The sequence below is a fragment of the Coturnix japonica genome, chromosome 18, assembly GCF_054131305.1.
Source record: "Coturnix japonica strain WE chromosome 18, WE-NBRP24, whole genome shotgun sequence".
Lineage (NCBI taxonomy): Eukaryota > Metazoa > Chordata > Aves > Galliformes > Phasianidae > Coturnix > Coturnix japonica.
In genome coordinates this window covers 2,867,334-2,885,137 of record NC_140680.1, presented here as the reverse complement: position 1 = coordinate 2,885,137, position 17,804 = coordinate 2,867,334, and the positions used below count along the sequence as shown (strand labels likewise).

Here is a 17,804-nt window from a genome sequence, read left to right as displayed (position 1 = left end):
CTTTTTGCTCACTAACTGAATTCTCCATCTAGGTAGGACCCGGGTATTTTACATGGCTCTGCCCAGTGAAAACATATCAGTGAAATCACATCAGTGAAATCAGATCGGAGCCCCACGTTGCCCTCACACAATCCTGCCCGGATTTTTTTGGTGGAGGTGGTGTTGGCCGCAGAGCTGCTGGGAACTCCCCGCACCCCCAGCATCCCACAGAAGCCATCCCCGTGCTGCAGAAAGGAAAGAAAGGTCAGCTCTGATCCTGCCATGAGATGAGCAGAGTGGCCACAGTGGTTTCTGCTCTGAATGTCTGCAAATGAGTCAGCGTGTTAGAGGCCAACTCTAGGTGTACGTACAGCAGCACACCGCAAGTTCCATCCTCCTTTCTGATGCTATCAGATCTTTCTTTTTCCACCCTGGCTGCAATCTAAGAATGTATTTGCATGTCATAAGCTGCTATAAAAAGAATAAAGAGAACTAGGTGGGGTTCCAACCAAGCAGTTGTTTTTTTTTTTTCCAACAGTAAAGGTCCGTGCTGCCCACTCCTTTCCCTTCTGCCCTTCCTGTAGAGACTCACTTCTTCAGCCAGCTGTGAGATGAGCATCAGTTCCCACTGCCTCCTCTAGGGGAAGAGATTCCTCCACACCTGGCTATGATGGATGCACAGCATGTGCACTCATTCACCTGAGACCTGTGAATTCCCTTTGAAACAAACATTCTGCTTTCTCCCCACCAACCTCAGCAGGGCTGGCCATGCACAGAGCCATAGGCACCATTTCTCTAGGAGGGCAAATGGAGGAGAGGGCTGAGCCAGTGGTTCTGCTTCCCCCTCTGGGGGATACACCACTTCCGCGGACTCTTTACAATCAGGAGAGAGTTTTCTTTAAAGAAAGCAGATGAGCATCACAGGGATGGATGTTCCCCACACTGAAAGGGTGCAAACCCCTTGTTGGCATGAGGCAAAGCTGGCCTTCCTCTGCTTGCCACCTAAGTAGCTCAGTCTCAGCTATGGGATAATGGCACTCTGCTGGCTGCAGGGAAAGTGGGGAGGCAGTGCCAGGGGACTGCAGCAAGGCAGGAAACCAATCCATGCAGCAGCAGAGTTGTGAGTGCAGGGAGGACAGGCTGCTCCAGACCCCATGCCTGCTTCCAGAAGGGCTCGTGCAGCCCACCAGCTTGTAAATGTGAGCAGGGTGAAGCATTAAGGAGTATTAACTAATGGAGAAGTATAGAATCATAGAACAGTTTGGGTTGGAAGAGACCTTTAAAGGCCGTCTCATCCAACCCCTCTGCGATGAACAGGGACACACACAGCTCCATCAGCTGCTCAGACCTGGGGTGGGGCACCACCTCTCCCTGGACAACCTCTGTCAGTATCCAATACAAACCTCCCCTCTTTTAGTCTGAAATCGTTTCCCTTTGTCCTACCACACAGACCCTGCTAAAGTGTCTGTCTCCTCCCTTCTTACTGTCCCTTTAGGTACAGAATGGCCACTCTCAGCTCTCCCTGGAGCCTTCTATTCTCCACCTGCACAGCCCCAGCTCTCAGCCTGTCCTACAGAGGAGGTTTTCCATCCCTTGGATCATTTCTATGGCCCTCCTCTGGACATGCTCCAACAAGTCCATGTCTATCCTGTGCTGAGGACTCCACATCTGTATGCAGTGCTCCAGGTGAGGTCTCCCAATGCAGAGCAGAGGGGCAATAAATGAGTGTTACTTTGAATAATCATAATAACATCTGGGTAATGTTTAGGTAGCTTTGTTTTGTACCAGTACTTTCAGCATCATAAAATTGCTTCAGCCCCTGAAAGCAAAATGGGCTCAAACATCTGAACTGCATAGCAGCTACTGAACTTCTGGGGGAGTCTTTATTTTAGACACATGTAGTTTCCCGTGTCAGATAAGAAAGTAACAGCTTCCACTCTACAGGTGACTTCTCGCCTTCAGCTTGAGCCTCTTTGTGGTGAGGTATTAATCATTTCCTCGCACAGTGCACGTATAAAAGGAAGCCAGGATGCAGCCATACCCAGCCCACGAGAGGAGCGCAGTGCCTCGCCACGATGCTGCTGCTGCTCTGCCTGCTGCTGTCCTGCTGGGCCCCCAGCTGCCCCAGCCCCGTGCCACCAGCCAAGGGCTGCCCCACCAGCTCCCTCCTGAAGGAAGTCATCGAAGATGTTCAGAGACTGCAGGTTCGCCTGTTCTGTTTGTTTTGGTTTTTGTTGCACGCCTGAGCTTTTGTTCTGGTGGAGCATCTGCTAATGTGGTTTTTTAACAATCTCTTGCAGGGCAGCAATGAAACCATGCCTCCGGTAAGGTTTTGTTTCAGCTCACATTGCAATTCTGCACGCCCGTGGTGTGGCCATGTACTTTCGGAGATGGAGGGAGGATCTGGCAGTTGGCAGAGCCCATCCTTTGGCAAGCTCTCATGCTCTCGGAAGAGGTGTCCCCTGGCTACCATGCCACCAATGGGTTATGACAGTTGCTCTTCTATGGGCTTCACTCAAGGCAAAATCTCCCCCCCTGAAAAATCAGTGTTCAGGTGCTGCCTTGATTAGAGCCACATGTAAGAGCTTGCTTCCGCCAGCACTGGCTCTCGCTCTTATCACAAGGCAGATCAGAGCCCCTTCTGAAGGCACTGGGGACATGGTCAGTGGTCATGGTGGGGATGGCTCAGTGGTTGGACTCAGCGATATGAGAGGTCTTTTCCAACCTTAGTGATTCCATGAGGCTGTACAGAAAAGACAGGAGTGACTGTGCTTTGTTATTGCAGAACAACATAACTCTCATGATGGAGCAAGGAGAAGAGAATGCAGTCGTCTATCTGGAAGAATTTATGAAGGCCCTGGAAAGCAGCAGAAAGAAGCCACTAGAGAAAATGGTCATGCACAATCTCCGGAGTATCTATGCTGCCAGGGAGACATGTACCGGGTGGCTGGTAGGTCTGGGGTGGATTTTCTGCTCACTCTTCTATGGGGTTTGGGTTAGTACAAAACCCATTGTTTTTCCAGGCAGCAGCAAAATGTGTGCATTGCTAAAGCATGTGGCTGCTTCCTGGTTTGGTGCCTTCATGGTCTTAAAAAAGACAGAATGAGACAATCTATAGTCAAGAAGCAAAATACAACTCGCACATCCAAGTTGGTCTGACCCTTCTCCTTTTTCCATCCCCAAGAAACATAAGTGGGAGCCAATGGAAAACGATGACTTTTTCAAGAATTTGGAAGAACTATTAAAGTTCCTGAACACATATGGCTACTTGGAGTAGACAACACAACTGCAGAACAGCCTGCCACGCCATGGAGTTCCATGAACCCTCTTTTGCACATCCTCATTGACAAGCAAAGCTCTTGGGAGACATTATTTATTCCTATAATTATTGATATTTATTCTATTTATTGGTAGGAACTTCAAGTTATTTATTTTTATGATGAAGAAACGCTGTAATTGTTTACTTCACTCTACTGGTGTGTGGGGAGGAGCTCTGTGGATGCTGTTCCCTCTCCCTGTGCACCATTCTGTGCCACCCCATAGCTGGCCACACACTGGGGTCAGAGCTTTGTTCCTGCACCTGAAGTTTCCAGATGCGTTCAGTGCAATTTTGCATCTCTTTGAGAGAGTCGATGGCAACTTGTGGTGAACATCCTCCTCCAAGGATGGGACTGTTGCTTTTAGACGATACCAAAGCACCTCTCTGAGCTGAAGAATATTGCTGTGCTACAAAGGCAGTGACAATTGCTTCAAAATATAGGAAAAAGTGGGGCGCAAATTGCCTGTTCCCAAAGACCCGAGTGCTGCCAAGATGTCCAACATGCATTTTGTGCAGTAAAATACTTGGGAAATTTGCATGCAGAACTCTATGAAATGTAATCAAACTCTAATGGGATCTATGCAAAATAAATCTCTCACACAAACGTGTAACCGCCATCATTTCCTTTGTGGTGATTTATGGTGATTTAAAGAGTGTTAGATCAGAAAGTGCCAGACTGATCACCTCAGTCCCTCCTAATAGTGAGATTCCAGCAGTTTTGGGGGCAGTTTTAGAGATGGTTGATACCTTTTTGTAGGGTCCAGATACCACAAATCACCACATTTGTTTTCTAGTTGGGATGAAAGCAGCCCATGCAGCTGTTCCTTTGTGCATTACAGGGCAGAGAGCTGCTACAGCCTCTTGCCTTCCCCCTGGCTCGATGTTCTGACTTCAGGAAGATTTGTCCATACAGAAGAAAGAAAACATGCATCAAACTCTTCCTTTGGGGCAGGATGGGATGGGAGCAGCCCCAGCCCACAGCTACGCCCACATCCCTGTGGAGCATTGCACACATATCTTCCCCCCAAGGGATTTTCCTGCTGGAGTTTCATTATTTCACAATACCATCATCACCACCTACTGCTGCACATCTGGATAAATCTTTCCTATATGCTCTGTTTGAGGGAGGGCATCTCCAGCAGCAGCACTTGTGCCTACAGGATGCCCCACAAATCACTGCTTGCAGAAGAGGCCTGGGGAATGCCACAGCCCATGGGAGGCTCTGGAGGGAGCTGACACATCTGAACAGTTTGCTGGTAAAAAAGTTTCTCCAAGGCTGCAGAAGGGCAGACATGGCAGACAGGGTGTGAACGGGGGGAAAACCAAAAGGTGTTGTTATCACTGCACATCCCAAAGGTATTCCAGAACAAATCATCAGCCAATGCTACCAAAGTAATGAGTGCTTAGAAGAAGCAACTCAGAATGCCTCCAGAAGAGGAATAAACACGGGCAATGGGGCTGACTCCAAGCCAAACAAGTGGCTAAATTAGCTAAAAACCAATGGATGCAAAAGGATGATGTGATTTTTACCATCGTGAGCAATGATGCATACAGCCTTCCAGAGAGGAAAGCGGTGCTTTGAGAGGGGCCATGATCCAATGTGATGAAGGGAGCTGTGGCCAAGGACTCCAGCCACTTCCAAGGAGCCCACAGACACACCCCGAAGGCACATCCCTATTGCTCGTGTGAACCCTCTCACTTACCACTAATATCCCCCCAGATGCTGTAACCATGTCCCACCAGCCGGGCTTTCCGAGCTCCCAGAGCAAACGGCTTGTCTCTCTGCGGCTGATGCATCTTAGTCGGTGCGTGCTGAGGTTTGGCAAGCGCTGCTCCTCAGGAAATTAAGCAGCAGCAGCACCAGCGGTCCGCATGCTGCTGGCGCAGGCTGCACTCTAGGCGGCACTCCTCTCCTGCCGAACGCCCGCAGCGCGACACGAGGGCTGCAGGGAGGAGAGGAAGGGCTGAGCGATGCCATGCATGAGGGAATGAGGGAGGAGGGCTGGAGGGAGGAGAGGCTCAGGCTGCCTCAGAAAGGTGGAGGAGCACGGAGAGGCTGCGAAGAAAACTGCAGAAGGGACCGTGTGCCTGAGGGTCCTGCACACTCCTGTCGTTCCTGCTGGGAATGCTGTTACCTCTGTGTGCAAACTCCGAAGTTTAGGCACTTGTGGTTTTGCTGTACTTCGGAGGGCTGTGAGTGCTTGCTTCCCCCACCTCGCAGTGCTCCCCACTGGTGACCACAGAAAGTCTTCAGGTGGTTACAAACGCCGACAGCTTTTCTCATTGTGTTGTTGGTACAGAGCATCCTCCTGTTACAAAGGACCAAGGGCCACAGGGAGGTTAAGGAGCAGTGGTGATTCTTGCCACAGCCACTGCACCGCACCAGCAGAGCAAGTCACAGGATCCCATGGGATGAGCACACCTGGCTATGTTGTATTGATAACATCTCACTGCTTGTCTGTAATGGCTTTAACTCCCTTCAGTGATGGGCCAAGGTGGTCCTTCCAAAAGGATGAGAGGATACTTCCAAATCTGGCATGAAAGCTTCAGAAAATAGGTTTAATGTGTGTCAGTACTTGCCTAATGGTTTGGCTGAAGACACAGCCCACACTGTGGCTTGTACCTTGTGGATCGAGCTGTTCCATCCTCATACAGAACACAGTGGCAGCGAGCAGCTGCCAGCAGCTCCCACCAGGGCAAACATCCATTCAAAATGTGGGAAAAGCAAAGGAGATGCAGGTCCTGCCCTCACCTCCTGCTCCATGTCATTGTCAGGAGACTGTGAAGCTTGTATCAGAGAAAGCAGAGAAACATTCATTGGTTTTCACATCATTCACTGTACCATCTTAGCATGTTTAAACATTTAAAAATGTGACTCATTTTTAATGATCTCTACCCCAAGCTGCTGGACAGCCAGAGCTTGCAGAGCTTCAGCTCCTTGGTTGGGAAGTGAGGGGCCAGGAGCCATTTCCTGAGCAGTTCAGGACTGAAGTTTGGGGGTGGGGGGGTTAAGAGAATGGGTCAGAACTTTCTTTAGAGAGAGGAACCATGGCAGAACTGGTGGGCATCTCCCATACAGCTGCTGCTGGAGAACCTTCACACAGTGCTGGAGGAGGGCAGCACCCACTCTGCAAACTGGCAGAAAGCAAGGAGCAAAGCAATGGGAACAAAGGGAACGTGCAGTTACGTGTTTTATAGTTGGGCCAATCCAAAACATATATAGACAAAGAGCTTAAAACACCATTCAGGCTCAAATTTTCATATTACATTTAGAGCTCTCCAAAGTAAAATGCGGGCTGAACCAACAGCAAGGATTTCCCTAATCACTTCCAGTAAAACCAACCTGCCACTCCTGCACTTCAGCAGGCATTTTATTTGAAATACTGCCTTTAAAAATCCAGCAGATTTAGAGAAGGGAAACATGTGGGACATATTTGGGCCAGACGCTCTGCTGGCACAGGCTGATGAGGATATTTGCAAAGCTCTGCACCGATGTGCTCCAGCTGAGAGCTCTGTGCTAACCCTGGCCCAACAGCACTTGCCAAGCTCACTTCTGCCATTGCAAAATGCCTTCCTTACAGAAGTCAGAGCTGTTACAGAGAGGACAAGAAGCGGGGCAGTGGGGGCTGTGCTGGCAGACATCAACGTCTCCCACTGTTCCACCTGGCTGCTCCAGTGCTGGTCACCAATAATTTCACTTTTCCCCATGGCCAGGAGTGTTTTCTCACCATGGACTCCCTCAGATGCTACTCCCTGTATGAACCATACTATCCCTTGCCTCCCAGCATGGAACAAATTACATGACTTCTTCCCTTCAGAGCTGTAATACTGCAGAGCTACCCCAGCCCTGGTTCCCCAATTGCTCTGCTCAGTTCTGCTCTCCCAGCACTGCATTACCAGGAGGTGAACCCCTTCTGCCTTCCCCTGCCTTGAACCCACCTTCCCCCATCATACCCAGCCCCCAACCCCCCCCCCCCCCCCAAAGCACTGCTGCAATTTCCATCTCATTCCAGCCCTTTTCCCCCGGCTCACATATTCACAAGTGCAAAGGAAACCAAGCACCAAAATTGCCCCCATGAAGTGCTGCATAAGGGCCATACAATGAACCAAACAATCCATTCTATAGGCAGCTCCCCCAGAATGCTGAGAATGCATTGCAAAATGCCTTCCTTACAGCTCTGTCAGAAAAATTAGTGATGTCTGGATAAGGTCTGCTCCCCACTCTTACTAATTATGGCAAACAAACGACCTTCTGTTTCACTGACAGGTCAGAGATAAGACATTTCCTATTGGAAATGGCAGTGCTATACATGGACGTGAACCTCTGCTCCCACATTCCTGCCAAGGTCACGTTGAAGACAATTGCTTTGCTCCTGAGGGCTCCATCTTCAGCTGGCGTCACCTACAGAGGCACTCAAAACATTAAAGCAGGATAAAGTGCAGCAATATGGGATGCAGTCTCCACTGATGAGTAACAATGGTCTTCCTAGTTGTGTTACTCCAAGCAGAATTATTTCCTCCGGCATTAACGAGTCCTGCTTTGGCAGCACCTTGCACAACATTAGTGCCCTCTCATGGCTCCTGCTTGCATAGAAGCGCTGCCCCCGGGGCTAGAGGTTTTAGGAAGTTTACAGGACCATTAATCAGAAACACTTCTCAGATCAGATACGCTGCCAATTCGAAAGCTCAAGTTGTCGCCTCTTTCCTACTTTATTGATTTGTAAATGAGATAAAGACACTGATCACATCCTGCCCTTACTGAGCTTCTCTATATAAGCGAGCCCAGCAACCACCAGAAGAGATAAGCCTGAATTCAACGCGCTCTTCAGGTTGAAGCCTGAGCCCCCAATCCAGCACCTTCCAAATGCATCCATATATGCTGCTGCTGCTGCTGTGTGGATGGAGTGCATCCAGCCACTGCCTGCCTCCAAAGAAGATGCTACTTCTGCAGAGCAAGAATAAGTCTTCCCTCATCGAAGAAATGCTTTGCTTACTTGAAAATGAAAACACAACTTTAAACGTAAACCCTTTTCCACTTGCCCCTCACCAGATTTGCTTCTTGAGGTGGTTTCCAATTTGTAACATGGAGTTTTCTGTCTTTTTCAGAAGCATCTCACCACACCGACCTGCATAAGGGTAAGGAACAGCCGTTTCTCATTTCTTATTGTTGGGTGGACTCATGGTTTACCATCTTATAACTGAGAGGAAAGCTCCAGGGACATTTGAAGGCAGCATGTCCTTGGCAGTGAAGGGCTTACCAGGCTCCAGCACAGCTCTGTAAGCCATGGGGCAGGGGGAACCTGCACTCAGAAACCTGGCCCAAGAGGGGCACAGGGCCATCATGAAGACCCAGGGTTGGCTCAGGGACAGCCCTGAGTGCTCTGCTTGCTTTCCCAATATAGCAGACATCACATTGTTCAAGAAATTGCCTGAGCATGGCTTGCATCCCATCCTAACAGCTCTCAGACATAGATTGTGCACCCTCCTCAGTATCTCTACGTTCTTTTTAATGCTGTTCAACTTCCAGCAAGATTTGTAAGGTCTTCTCACTAAATGATGCAATACAAGGAAAACTGCTTGGAGTAGCTGTCTATGAGCATCCTACATCCAAGACAAAACACTCTCAATTTAGAAGGAACTTAATTCCAAGAGTTGTCAAATTCTCTATCAACAGAAACAGTAGTACTTCCTCTGCAGAATTTGTGGCTCTAATAGTATCGAATACCACACTTATGTACTCCTAAAGGAAGGTATAACAAAGAAATGTTTCCAGAAGTGATTCATTCAAGGTGGTTTATGGACAACTAACTTCCTCCTACAAACCAGAATGCCACTTTCCTTCCCCTTTTTTTCCTCCTAGTCCACAAACTGTGCCTGTAACAACACTGAAGTGTTTATTCACCAGCTGAACAGTTTGGAATCACCGTGTATGAAGATAGTTAAAAGTGATATGAGAAAGCTAAGAGACAGCTGCTCAATTCTGAAGGTAAGCTTCTGCTATTCAGTGGTAGTTTCCAACATTTCCCTGCAGTTCTCTATCTGCATAGGCTTGCTGCGCTTGTTGATCTGCTTCAGTCTCCTGTTAGTTCTCTCAGATAGCACGGATCTGCTGGGAGCACATGGAGCATCCCACAGGCTCCACAGCGTTTCCAGAATGTGGATATTATGAGGGAGATTGGATGTACAAATGGGAGCTGGATTTGATGATCCATATGTGTCCCTTCCAACCTGGGATATTCTATGATAGCCAGGGCTGAGTTCACTGCTAGTCTGCAAGAATAGTGTGAAGTGGTGTAGGGCTGGAGCCTCATCCCAGGCAGCTAAAGAGCCCTAAGCCTTGGGGTGGAATGCCTCTGTAACTCCTGCATCAGTCTCTACTCTTTTTTCTTAGAGAAAATCAGCCCATGAGAATTCCTGCAGTGAGATGAAAACAGATTTCCCCAAATTCAGGGACAACCTGGAGGGATTCCTGAGGTGGCTCAGCCAGATGGACCACTGCAGGAACATCACGAGGGATGAGCTGGATCTGGATGGCAGAAGCGAAAGCAGCTGCTCTCTGCACTGTACAAAGCGGCTGTAGGAGCAGTTCCCTCAGCAGCAGTGGGGCTGCCTGGGAATGGGGGGGAAGGAGGGGCTCCCGCAAAACAGAATCTGTGCTAAGAGCTAATGCAAGTAAGTGACTGAAAGCCAAAGGCATCAATTAAAACTTTATCGACCACGTGCAGCCAAGTGTTGTCATTTACATAGTCTGCAGTTATCAGATGTGAAATGTGGTTGTGGCACCTGGGATACAGGGAGAGGAGCTGGGCCTGTGGGTTGTGCACACAGGGGCAGGAAATACAGCCCTGACCTCCTTCTCACGTGTCAGATGGGGACAGGAAGGGTCTCCACATGGGGAGGAGGGTTAAGGGGCTGGGATTGTCAGTGGGTACCAATGGGACCCAGAGCAGCCCCATTGGAGATGTGGCACCACCAGAGCCCACCCTGCACTGAAGTCATTGCTTGTTGATGGAGTATGCATTAAGCTTCAATAGGAATCCAAACAAATTAACCTGGAGGCTTCACCTGTTGCCCTCTCACTGCACTTTGAAGAGCTTATACTCAGTTTTTTTCAGACTTTTTCCAGCATACATTTATCCAAAACATATCAGACAGCATCCAGTGTAGAGCAGGATGTCAGAATTGCTGTTTGCATCTTATTGAGCATTAGAATCACAGAACACAGAATGTTTGGGTCGAAGGGGCCTCAAACTGTTGGACACCTCCATGCTAAAGCAGCCACTGGGACTGCACTGTGGGTCTCAGGTCAGCTCTCTGCACTGCACAATGACCACTATGGAAAGACCCATGGCACAGTGACCTCTAAAAGCTGATAAGAAGTGATACTGATCTAGTGGAACAGCCAGCACTCAACCTGCCTCACAGAGACTACTCAGCACTCCGAGCAATACCCAAATCTGCTCACGAGTTTGGCTCCATCTCACCTTCCAGCACGCTTCAAAAAGCAGCAGGTTTTAAACAAACCACTTTTCAAGTGGCTGTCTTCCAATGTTTCTCATTCCTGAAGTCACTGTTTCACATCATTTGCCTGCAAACTTGCCATACTTCCAGCGCTTTACTCCAGGAGATGCATCTCCCTCACCCACCAGCACTGCTATCCCAGGAAATACTTCTGTTTAAAGAAAGAAAGTTACTGAAGAATGCTTAGTTTGGCTTCATACAGCCTAGAGATGAACAGAAGTGCTCCTGTCCAACACTATAAGAAAGAACAGAATCAAACCTGCCAAGCACCCAGAGCTGTCAGCTCAAACAAGCACATGAAGAGCTGATCCACATTAGCAATATCTGTAACTATTTCCAAAAATCACAATCCCCACAGAAATGCAGGCAGATACATCCTTCAACATATGGACCACAGTGGCTGGCAGAGTCGTAGTGCTTTTGTAATAGGCATTTACTGTGGAAAAGCCCATGATTTCAAGGAGCTGCCAGTGCCATTCCACACCACCTGCTGCTGATTTTGCTGAGCCACATCAGGGTTCTGCTCTGAGAACCCACCCTGCTCTTACCTCCAAAGCATCAGCATTAATTTTACTGCTAATATCCTGAGCACAATGCTTGGTCTTACTTCAGAATCAATGGCATTCTGATATTCCATTGACCTTTCCAGAAAGCCCCCAGCGTGATTCATATTTGCTTTAAGTCCATACAGAGGTAAAACCCGAGCCACCCACTCTCACCCCCATTGTGCCCACACACAGCTCTAGCTCACTATCTCCGTATCGACATTTACTTCTCAACGCATCCAGCTGCAGGCCCAGCAATGCAGGAAGGAAAAAAGGTCTGAATTAAATCTTAACCACTGAGACCAGGGATGGAGCAGCATTTCCTCTCTATGAGCGCATTTATGTTGCTGGGTGCACATCCCATATGTGCTCACACAGAGCCCTCCATCCTGCAGGGCCAGGCCATTCCTCCCCTCCCAGGTCACAGTGCTCAGAATTTGTTTATCCAGACACCTTTCTCCATGAACTCAGGTGATTTCTACGATGAAAATTGCTCTCTCTTGCTGGAAGGGAAAAATAACAACAACAACAAAACCAGGCACTGCTTTTGGCTCATAGTCCACCCAGGAAAAGCCCCACAGCTCTGCCAAGGGTGAAATCCCAGCTTCTTGCACAATGCTTGAGGTCCCATGGCCACCAAGTCCCACCTGAGACAGATGTCCATCCCCATGGCCAGGGGGCTGCCAGAGCTCTGCCCAACAGCTCCGGCCCTACCTGCACGCACCAGTCCCCATCTCATGCTACCAATCCCCACCAACCATGCACAGCAGCTGAAATAAGAAAGGAAGATAGCATTCACACAGCATTACAGAGCTCTCATGTCTCTACCAGGAGGCTTTCATTGGAAACAAGTAACACCACAAGTTTTTGTTCCAAGAGATGAATCAGACTTCTGGTGCAAATGACACATTTGGAGCAGCCCTCCCTCTGCTCCTCCTGCCCTGCTTTAGGGGTGCACACCACTTCAGTGCTTGGTGAGAGCAGAGCAAGTGGTGAGCTGCAGGGAATCACACTGAGCCTTCATGTGGCCATCACATAACATGGGATTTGGACAAGAAAGCAACCAGAGGTGGGCAGAGATGCTGAGAGACTCTGGTACAGGTTGTGCTTAATATCAATACCTCTATGGAAAAACAAAGAGGCCCACTTAGGGGGATGGTTGATAGCATCTACCACCACGGCAATCTGAAAGCAATATTGAAGTCACGGCAGGAAGGAGATGGTGCCAGACCCGCAGGATTTAACCCAAAGAAGGCACAGTCAGACACTTTCAGCACTGAAATGGTTTCTCCCTTCCCATGCCTTTATCGAAGAGTGAGGAAATACACCAGGCACTGAGGTTACAGTACCTCTTTATCACAGCAGAGATATTTCAAGCTTTGTTTTTCTCTTTAAAGACAGAGCTGTTAGCCACATCCTTGAGTCGTGAGTGCAGTGAGCTACAGGGGGTAAAACACCTGTTCTTATTTAGAGGTACCAGAGCCTTCTCTAATAATATTAGCACTAACATATAGAAAGGAAAAATAATCTCTTTTCTGAGTATGCAATTTTTAAAAAGTCAGAGGAAGAATTAACAAGCATTAAATCATTTAATTGCAGTAACGCTCCATCAGAAATCTATAGACTGGAACAACAGCCGCCAGTACCAGTGTCTCTATGGGAAGTGTAAGAGAAATCATTTCTCAAAGGCTTCAGTTCTGCAGAAGCCCAGTCTGGTCCTGCTCAGGAACAGTCAGTCCTGAACTTGCCTTATTTCTCCACATGCAATTTCCTAAGCTATTTGAACCTTCATCCAGACTTTGCACCACAAAACTCTGAGTATTCTCGAAGGCAATCAGAAAAAAAAAAAAAAAGGGAAATTTGGATCTGATATCATTGGCAACAGCATGGCCTCTGCTCTAACAACTTCCATAAGTGCTGAGCTCTCGTGTCTTAACGCATATTTCACATGTGATACACTCCGCACGAGAAGGATTTTAATTCTTATTACTGCCAATCAAACATCCCTTCCCTGCCCTTATGACAGAGTCTGAGCTGCCTGAGTGGGCAGCAGCAGTACAGGGAGCACAGTGCCCTGCTGCACCTTCAGTACTGGATCTATAGCAATCAGCAGAGCAATGCGCCCCAGAACTCACTTCAAACACTGCAAAACAGTGGCTGTTCTACTTCAGCTTAAACACTGCCACCGAGGAATTGCTTGGATTAAATGGTGAAAAAAATGTACCATCAGAGCAAACCATGTTCCCACTGGTCAGAGGCTGCCTCACTGCATCAAGCTGCATCATGGAAAGACACTTACCTGATGGCTTTGTTGCTGTGGACATGCTGCTACAGGAACGGAGCTGCCAACATGCACAGTCTGCAATGGGAGGCATTAACAGCGTGCTTCAGATTTTGAGGAATCATAAACAATAGCTACAGCAATAAAGAAGAAAGGGAGAGATGCAGGGAGCACCCACCCTCAGACCACGGCCTGTGACAAGGCTGTGGTTGAAGAGCAGCAGGAGCTCAGAATGCACGCAGTGGTCATTGCTGTGCCTCAGCTTCCTGCACAGCCCAGCTGTATTCCCAGCAAAGGGCTGTGGCATGCAGTGAATTCAGGCTGAGACCCAGCACAGAACCCTGCACTTGTAGCATCCCCATCTTGCAGAGCTCCAGCACAAAACCTTGCATCTGCCATGTCCCCATTCCGCAGCACCCAGCCCCAGCAGCCCACAGGAAGCACAGTGCAGCTTCCCGAAGTGCAGGTGACTTGTCTGCAACCTGTGCAGGATCCAAATGACTCATCAGAGCACCCCTCATCCTACTGTTACTCAGCCCAGCATCTCTGTTCTGCAGAACTCTCTTTAGCTGCAGCTCTTCCAATTCTGCAGCTTCCCAACGAGAACAGCATTTCCAAATTGCAGATAAAGAGCCTTAAAACGCAACATGAAGCACTACCTGTTTGCACTGTAGCCCTTGTTCCTTATTTCCAAAGTTCTACAAGTTATAGCTATCAGTTTAATAACACAACATCTCAGATGCTTCCATGCCTACAGGCAACCCATGTTGCACAGAAAGGTCTGCTCATAGCTGCTGCTGGCCAAACTAATAGCTGCTCTACCCCAAAGCACCTGTGGAAGATTGCACCACTCAAAAAAGCACTGCAGCCATCTCCAATTAATTTATCCAAGTGCTGCTTTGCAGCCAGGGTAGATTTATTTACAACAAAATCAGCTCTTGAAAGCATCACTGCTACCACATTTTAATAGAACTGTAATCCCAGTACCTGGTTCATGCACTTCAGGTCTGCAGCAAGTAGCAGGAAAGGAGAAGACACAGCCCTGGGAGGTGGGCACAGAGCACCCCAAAAAAGCCCTCACACTGCTCAGTGTCCCAGGAGGAGCAGCACACAGAATTCTGCTGCCAACAAATCCCCTGTCCCACAGAACGCCTCGACATGAAGCACAGCCATCAGTTTTCTGTCTCACGCTTTGGGACAGGTCTCTCCAATATCCCTCAGGCTTTGGGTGTCACCTCCACCAACCCCCACCCTGTATACCTCACCCTGAGGTGTCCCCAGGTGCCATTGAACATACACAAGGGGATACAAACTGCACTTGGTGGCACCAGTTATTCTTATGCACCAAACCCTGCAGACACCAGATGAACCTTCCCAGTCATCAGCTGGGCACAATCCTACCCCATGGAGCTGCTAGTACTGGGCGAAATATATTTACTACAAACAACAAGCCAAGGAGACAGAGCCACTTCTGCATTTTCCCCTCTTCATGAGGGTCTTTCACAACCTTACCATGCAGACAGAGTGCAGGAACTTGATTCAGATTTAAGACAGGTGCAGTAGAAATAGAAGAGCACAACTCTGGAAAGAACCTGCAAAGAACCAACCCTAAAGGAAGTGACCACAGTAAATAATGCTAGGAGAAAAGCTCCTTGCTACTGTTTCCCTCTAAAATTAAATGCACCCCAGCTTTTACGACTTCACAACCAAACACTGCTCACTGTTTCCCACTTCCTGTGAGCGCATCATGCTGCTTACCAAGAAAACCCAGGTTATCACACTGAGCAGAGAGCACAAACCAACCACAGCCATATGGGCTGTGCAGAGCTCTCTCCACAGGCACAGGGGCATAGTGTGGTACAGTGCACAGATGTGGCACAGGGGCACAGTGTGGGTACAGGCAGAGGAAGGCTGGGCAGCATGAAAAAGTTAACACTTCTGAGGAAGTGAGAGACTGAGGCTGCGGGTGGTAGCAGGGATACAAGTTCACGCATTGCACAGAGTCAGAAGTCTTGTCTGTCTCTTCTCATTGAGAGCTGAAAGTGAAGGAAAGCAGTGTGGAACCCAAGCAAAGGCTGTGAGACCACAGTGCATCGCCCGAGCTGCCACAGCTGTGAGAAGCAGCACTGCTGCCTGTACCATGGCTGCTGTGCTGGAAGGAAGGCACAGAGCAGTGCCTGCACTGCCCAAAGGGCAGGCCCACGGCCCAGCTCAGCCCTATGGCACAGGGACCAGCTCCCCTGCAGCCTGTAGCAGGTCATCACAGAGAAAAGACCATTTTCCTTCCTCATTAGTGGATCTACAGCTCTGCTGAGGTACACAGCCCATCTGCATGACACTCACCTTCCCCACAGAACACCAAGGCTGCTCTCTCTCTGAGAGGAAGAGGTCAGCAGCTTTGCTTGCGTGGCCTTCACCACAACTAAACCTTCTCTCCAGGCACCACTCTCTACACTTTAGGTCAAACGTCAGTTTTCCCCTCTCAGGTGATTAGATAGGAGACGCTTTTCCGCTGTAACCAGAAAGCAGCAGCTTCTAACACAGAAGATAACATCCTTCACTGAGTCTACAGAGCTGAATGTCTGTGCTTTAGGTGATTCCTAACCTGCATGTAGGGCTACAGTCCTGCTCCACAACACACTATATGCCCACACAGCTGGGCTGGGGCCACAGCTTAAGAAGCCACATGCTCACATTGGATGTTGATTACCAGCATGGTCTGGGGGTGGCTCCTCTTCTTTTGAGTACAAAAGCAGTGATAAGAGACCATGTCTCCATGACAGTTCGTACGGTATCTGCTTCCATCAGTACCTAAAAGACCACATCAGTGAGTGACAGGACCTGAAGAGCTCTGAAAGACCTCAAAGCATAAATATCTGTGCTAAGTATTTAAACCCGACAGAATAAAGCAAAGTCAGCGATATGTCAGAAAACACTGTCTCAGTCCAAACCAAACTTTTAAGCAACAGTGATACATTACAGAAGCTCCCTGTCCCTGGATGAAGGTCTGTTCAAGCATAAGAACTCTAAGTCTAAAAACTACTACATGAGCTTCATTTTAGGCTTACCATCATATTCTGTTCAGCCTGTAGTATGATACAAGACAGAATAGGGAATATTAATCTGACAAACTACACAAACACACCTGTGAGGTTATGGAATGCCGAGTCACATGTGCTCTTCCCCCTAAAATAAGCATTTTGCTTCAGCTGAGATTAGCAATAAGCATATCCTCAGTACAGCACAACAAGCAGTTCTGCACACACACTACAGCCCAATTCAGGGATGGTCTTAATCAAGTTGGAAGACAACTGAAAAACAAAGCTTTTTCCTAGAGAAAATAAGCAAGAAAAAACAGCATTAACAGTTCAGTGCAATACAACTCAGCTAACAACAGCATTTCCAAGCCAACAACACAGTTTCAGGAGGAAGATGTACAGGTTTTTGGCTGGAGGTCTGATGAGAACTTCATCTGTCAACATGGTATGTTGATAGAAAGCCTAAGTAGATTCTTCTTCCTCCCCACAGAATCGAAATGGTCCAACTAGAAATTGAGGGTTTGGCTCACCACCAGTTCTTCACATCTGCGAGGCAGTCATGTGTCAAATGCTTTGTAATAAAGCAAAGCTCCTTGTTTCCCAAGTTTATGCTGCGCTGAGAGATTTTACTAGGAAAAAGCAGAGGTCAGAAATGAAATAGTCTGAGCAGCCTGCCAACAACCACAACATTCATGGCAGGCGAAGGAGTGCTGTGAGATTAGGCAGCAACTACTAAACTCCACCCTGCAAAAGCTGTTGCTGGACTCCACTGAGTCTGGAGCAGGTAAATGGGGACGGCCTAGGTGACAGAGTGCCTGAGAGCTGCTTAAAAAGCATTACCTTTTTCTTGCTCATTCAGTCTTTATACTTTTTTCACTGCATACTGTGCAAAGGAACTCAGTGTAAATTATGTTTGACTTTAGGACTGGCTGAAAGTCCCAATGTAATTGAAGTTTCTCCCACTTACAAGTCTGTCTCATATGCTGGGATATTAACAACTGCCATATCAAGTGCTCTCATAGGGAAAAACACTGTCAGCATTACATCAGTGACAGTTACTCTTACAGTCAAAGATCATCACCACTGCTTGGAAAGGGCATCAGGTTTTTCTGAGAGCCTCT

At 48.2% G+C, this 17,804-nt stretch overlaps 1 protein-coding gene across 1 annotated transcript; it reads left to right on the top strand.

The window, feature by feature from the left end:
* The first annotated feature begins 7,923 nt into the window (after positions 1-7,923).
* On the top strand, positions 7,924-10,022 carry LOC146757905 (uncharacterized). The gene is made up of 4 exons (XM_085518706.1): positions 7,924-8,318; positions 8,405-8,434; positions 9,159-9,284; positions 9,690-10,022. Exons 1-4 carry the CDS (start codon positions 8,163-8,165, stop codon positions 9,876-9,878), a joined length of 501 nt encoding a protein of 166 aa, XP_085374832.1. The 5' UTR covers positions 7,924-8,162; the 3' UTR covers positions 9,879-10,022.
* The last annotated feature ends 7,782 nt before the right edge of the window (positions 10,023-17,804 follow it).

What these genes read in the sequence shown, in the direction of transcription:
- LOC146757905 (XM_085518706.1), top strand. Translation starts at nt 8,163, where the DNA reads ATGCATCCATATATGCTGCTGCTGCTGCTGTGTGGATGGAGTGCATCC. An exon ending in ATGAAAACACAACTTTAAAC is followed by an intron (nt 8,319 to 8,404) that starts GTAAACCCTTTT and finishes TGTCTTTTTCAG; the next exon opens with AAGCATCTCACCACACCGAC. An exon ending in ACAGCTGCTCAATTCTGAAG is followed by an intron (nt 9,285 to 9,689) that starts GTAAGCTTCTGC and finishes CTTTTTTCTTAG; the next exon opens with AGAAAATCAGCCCATGAGAA.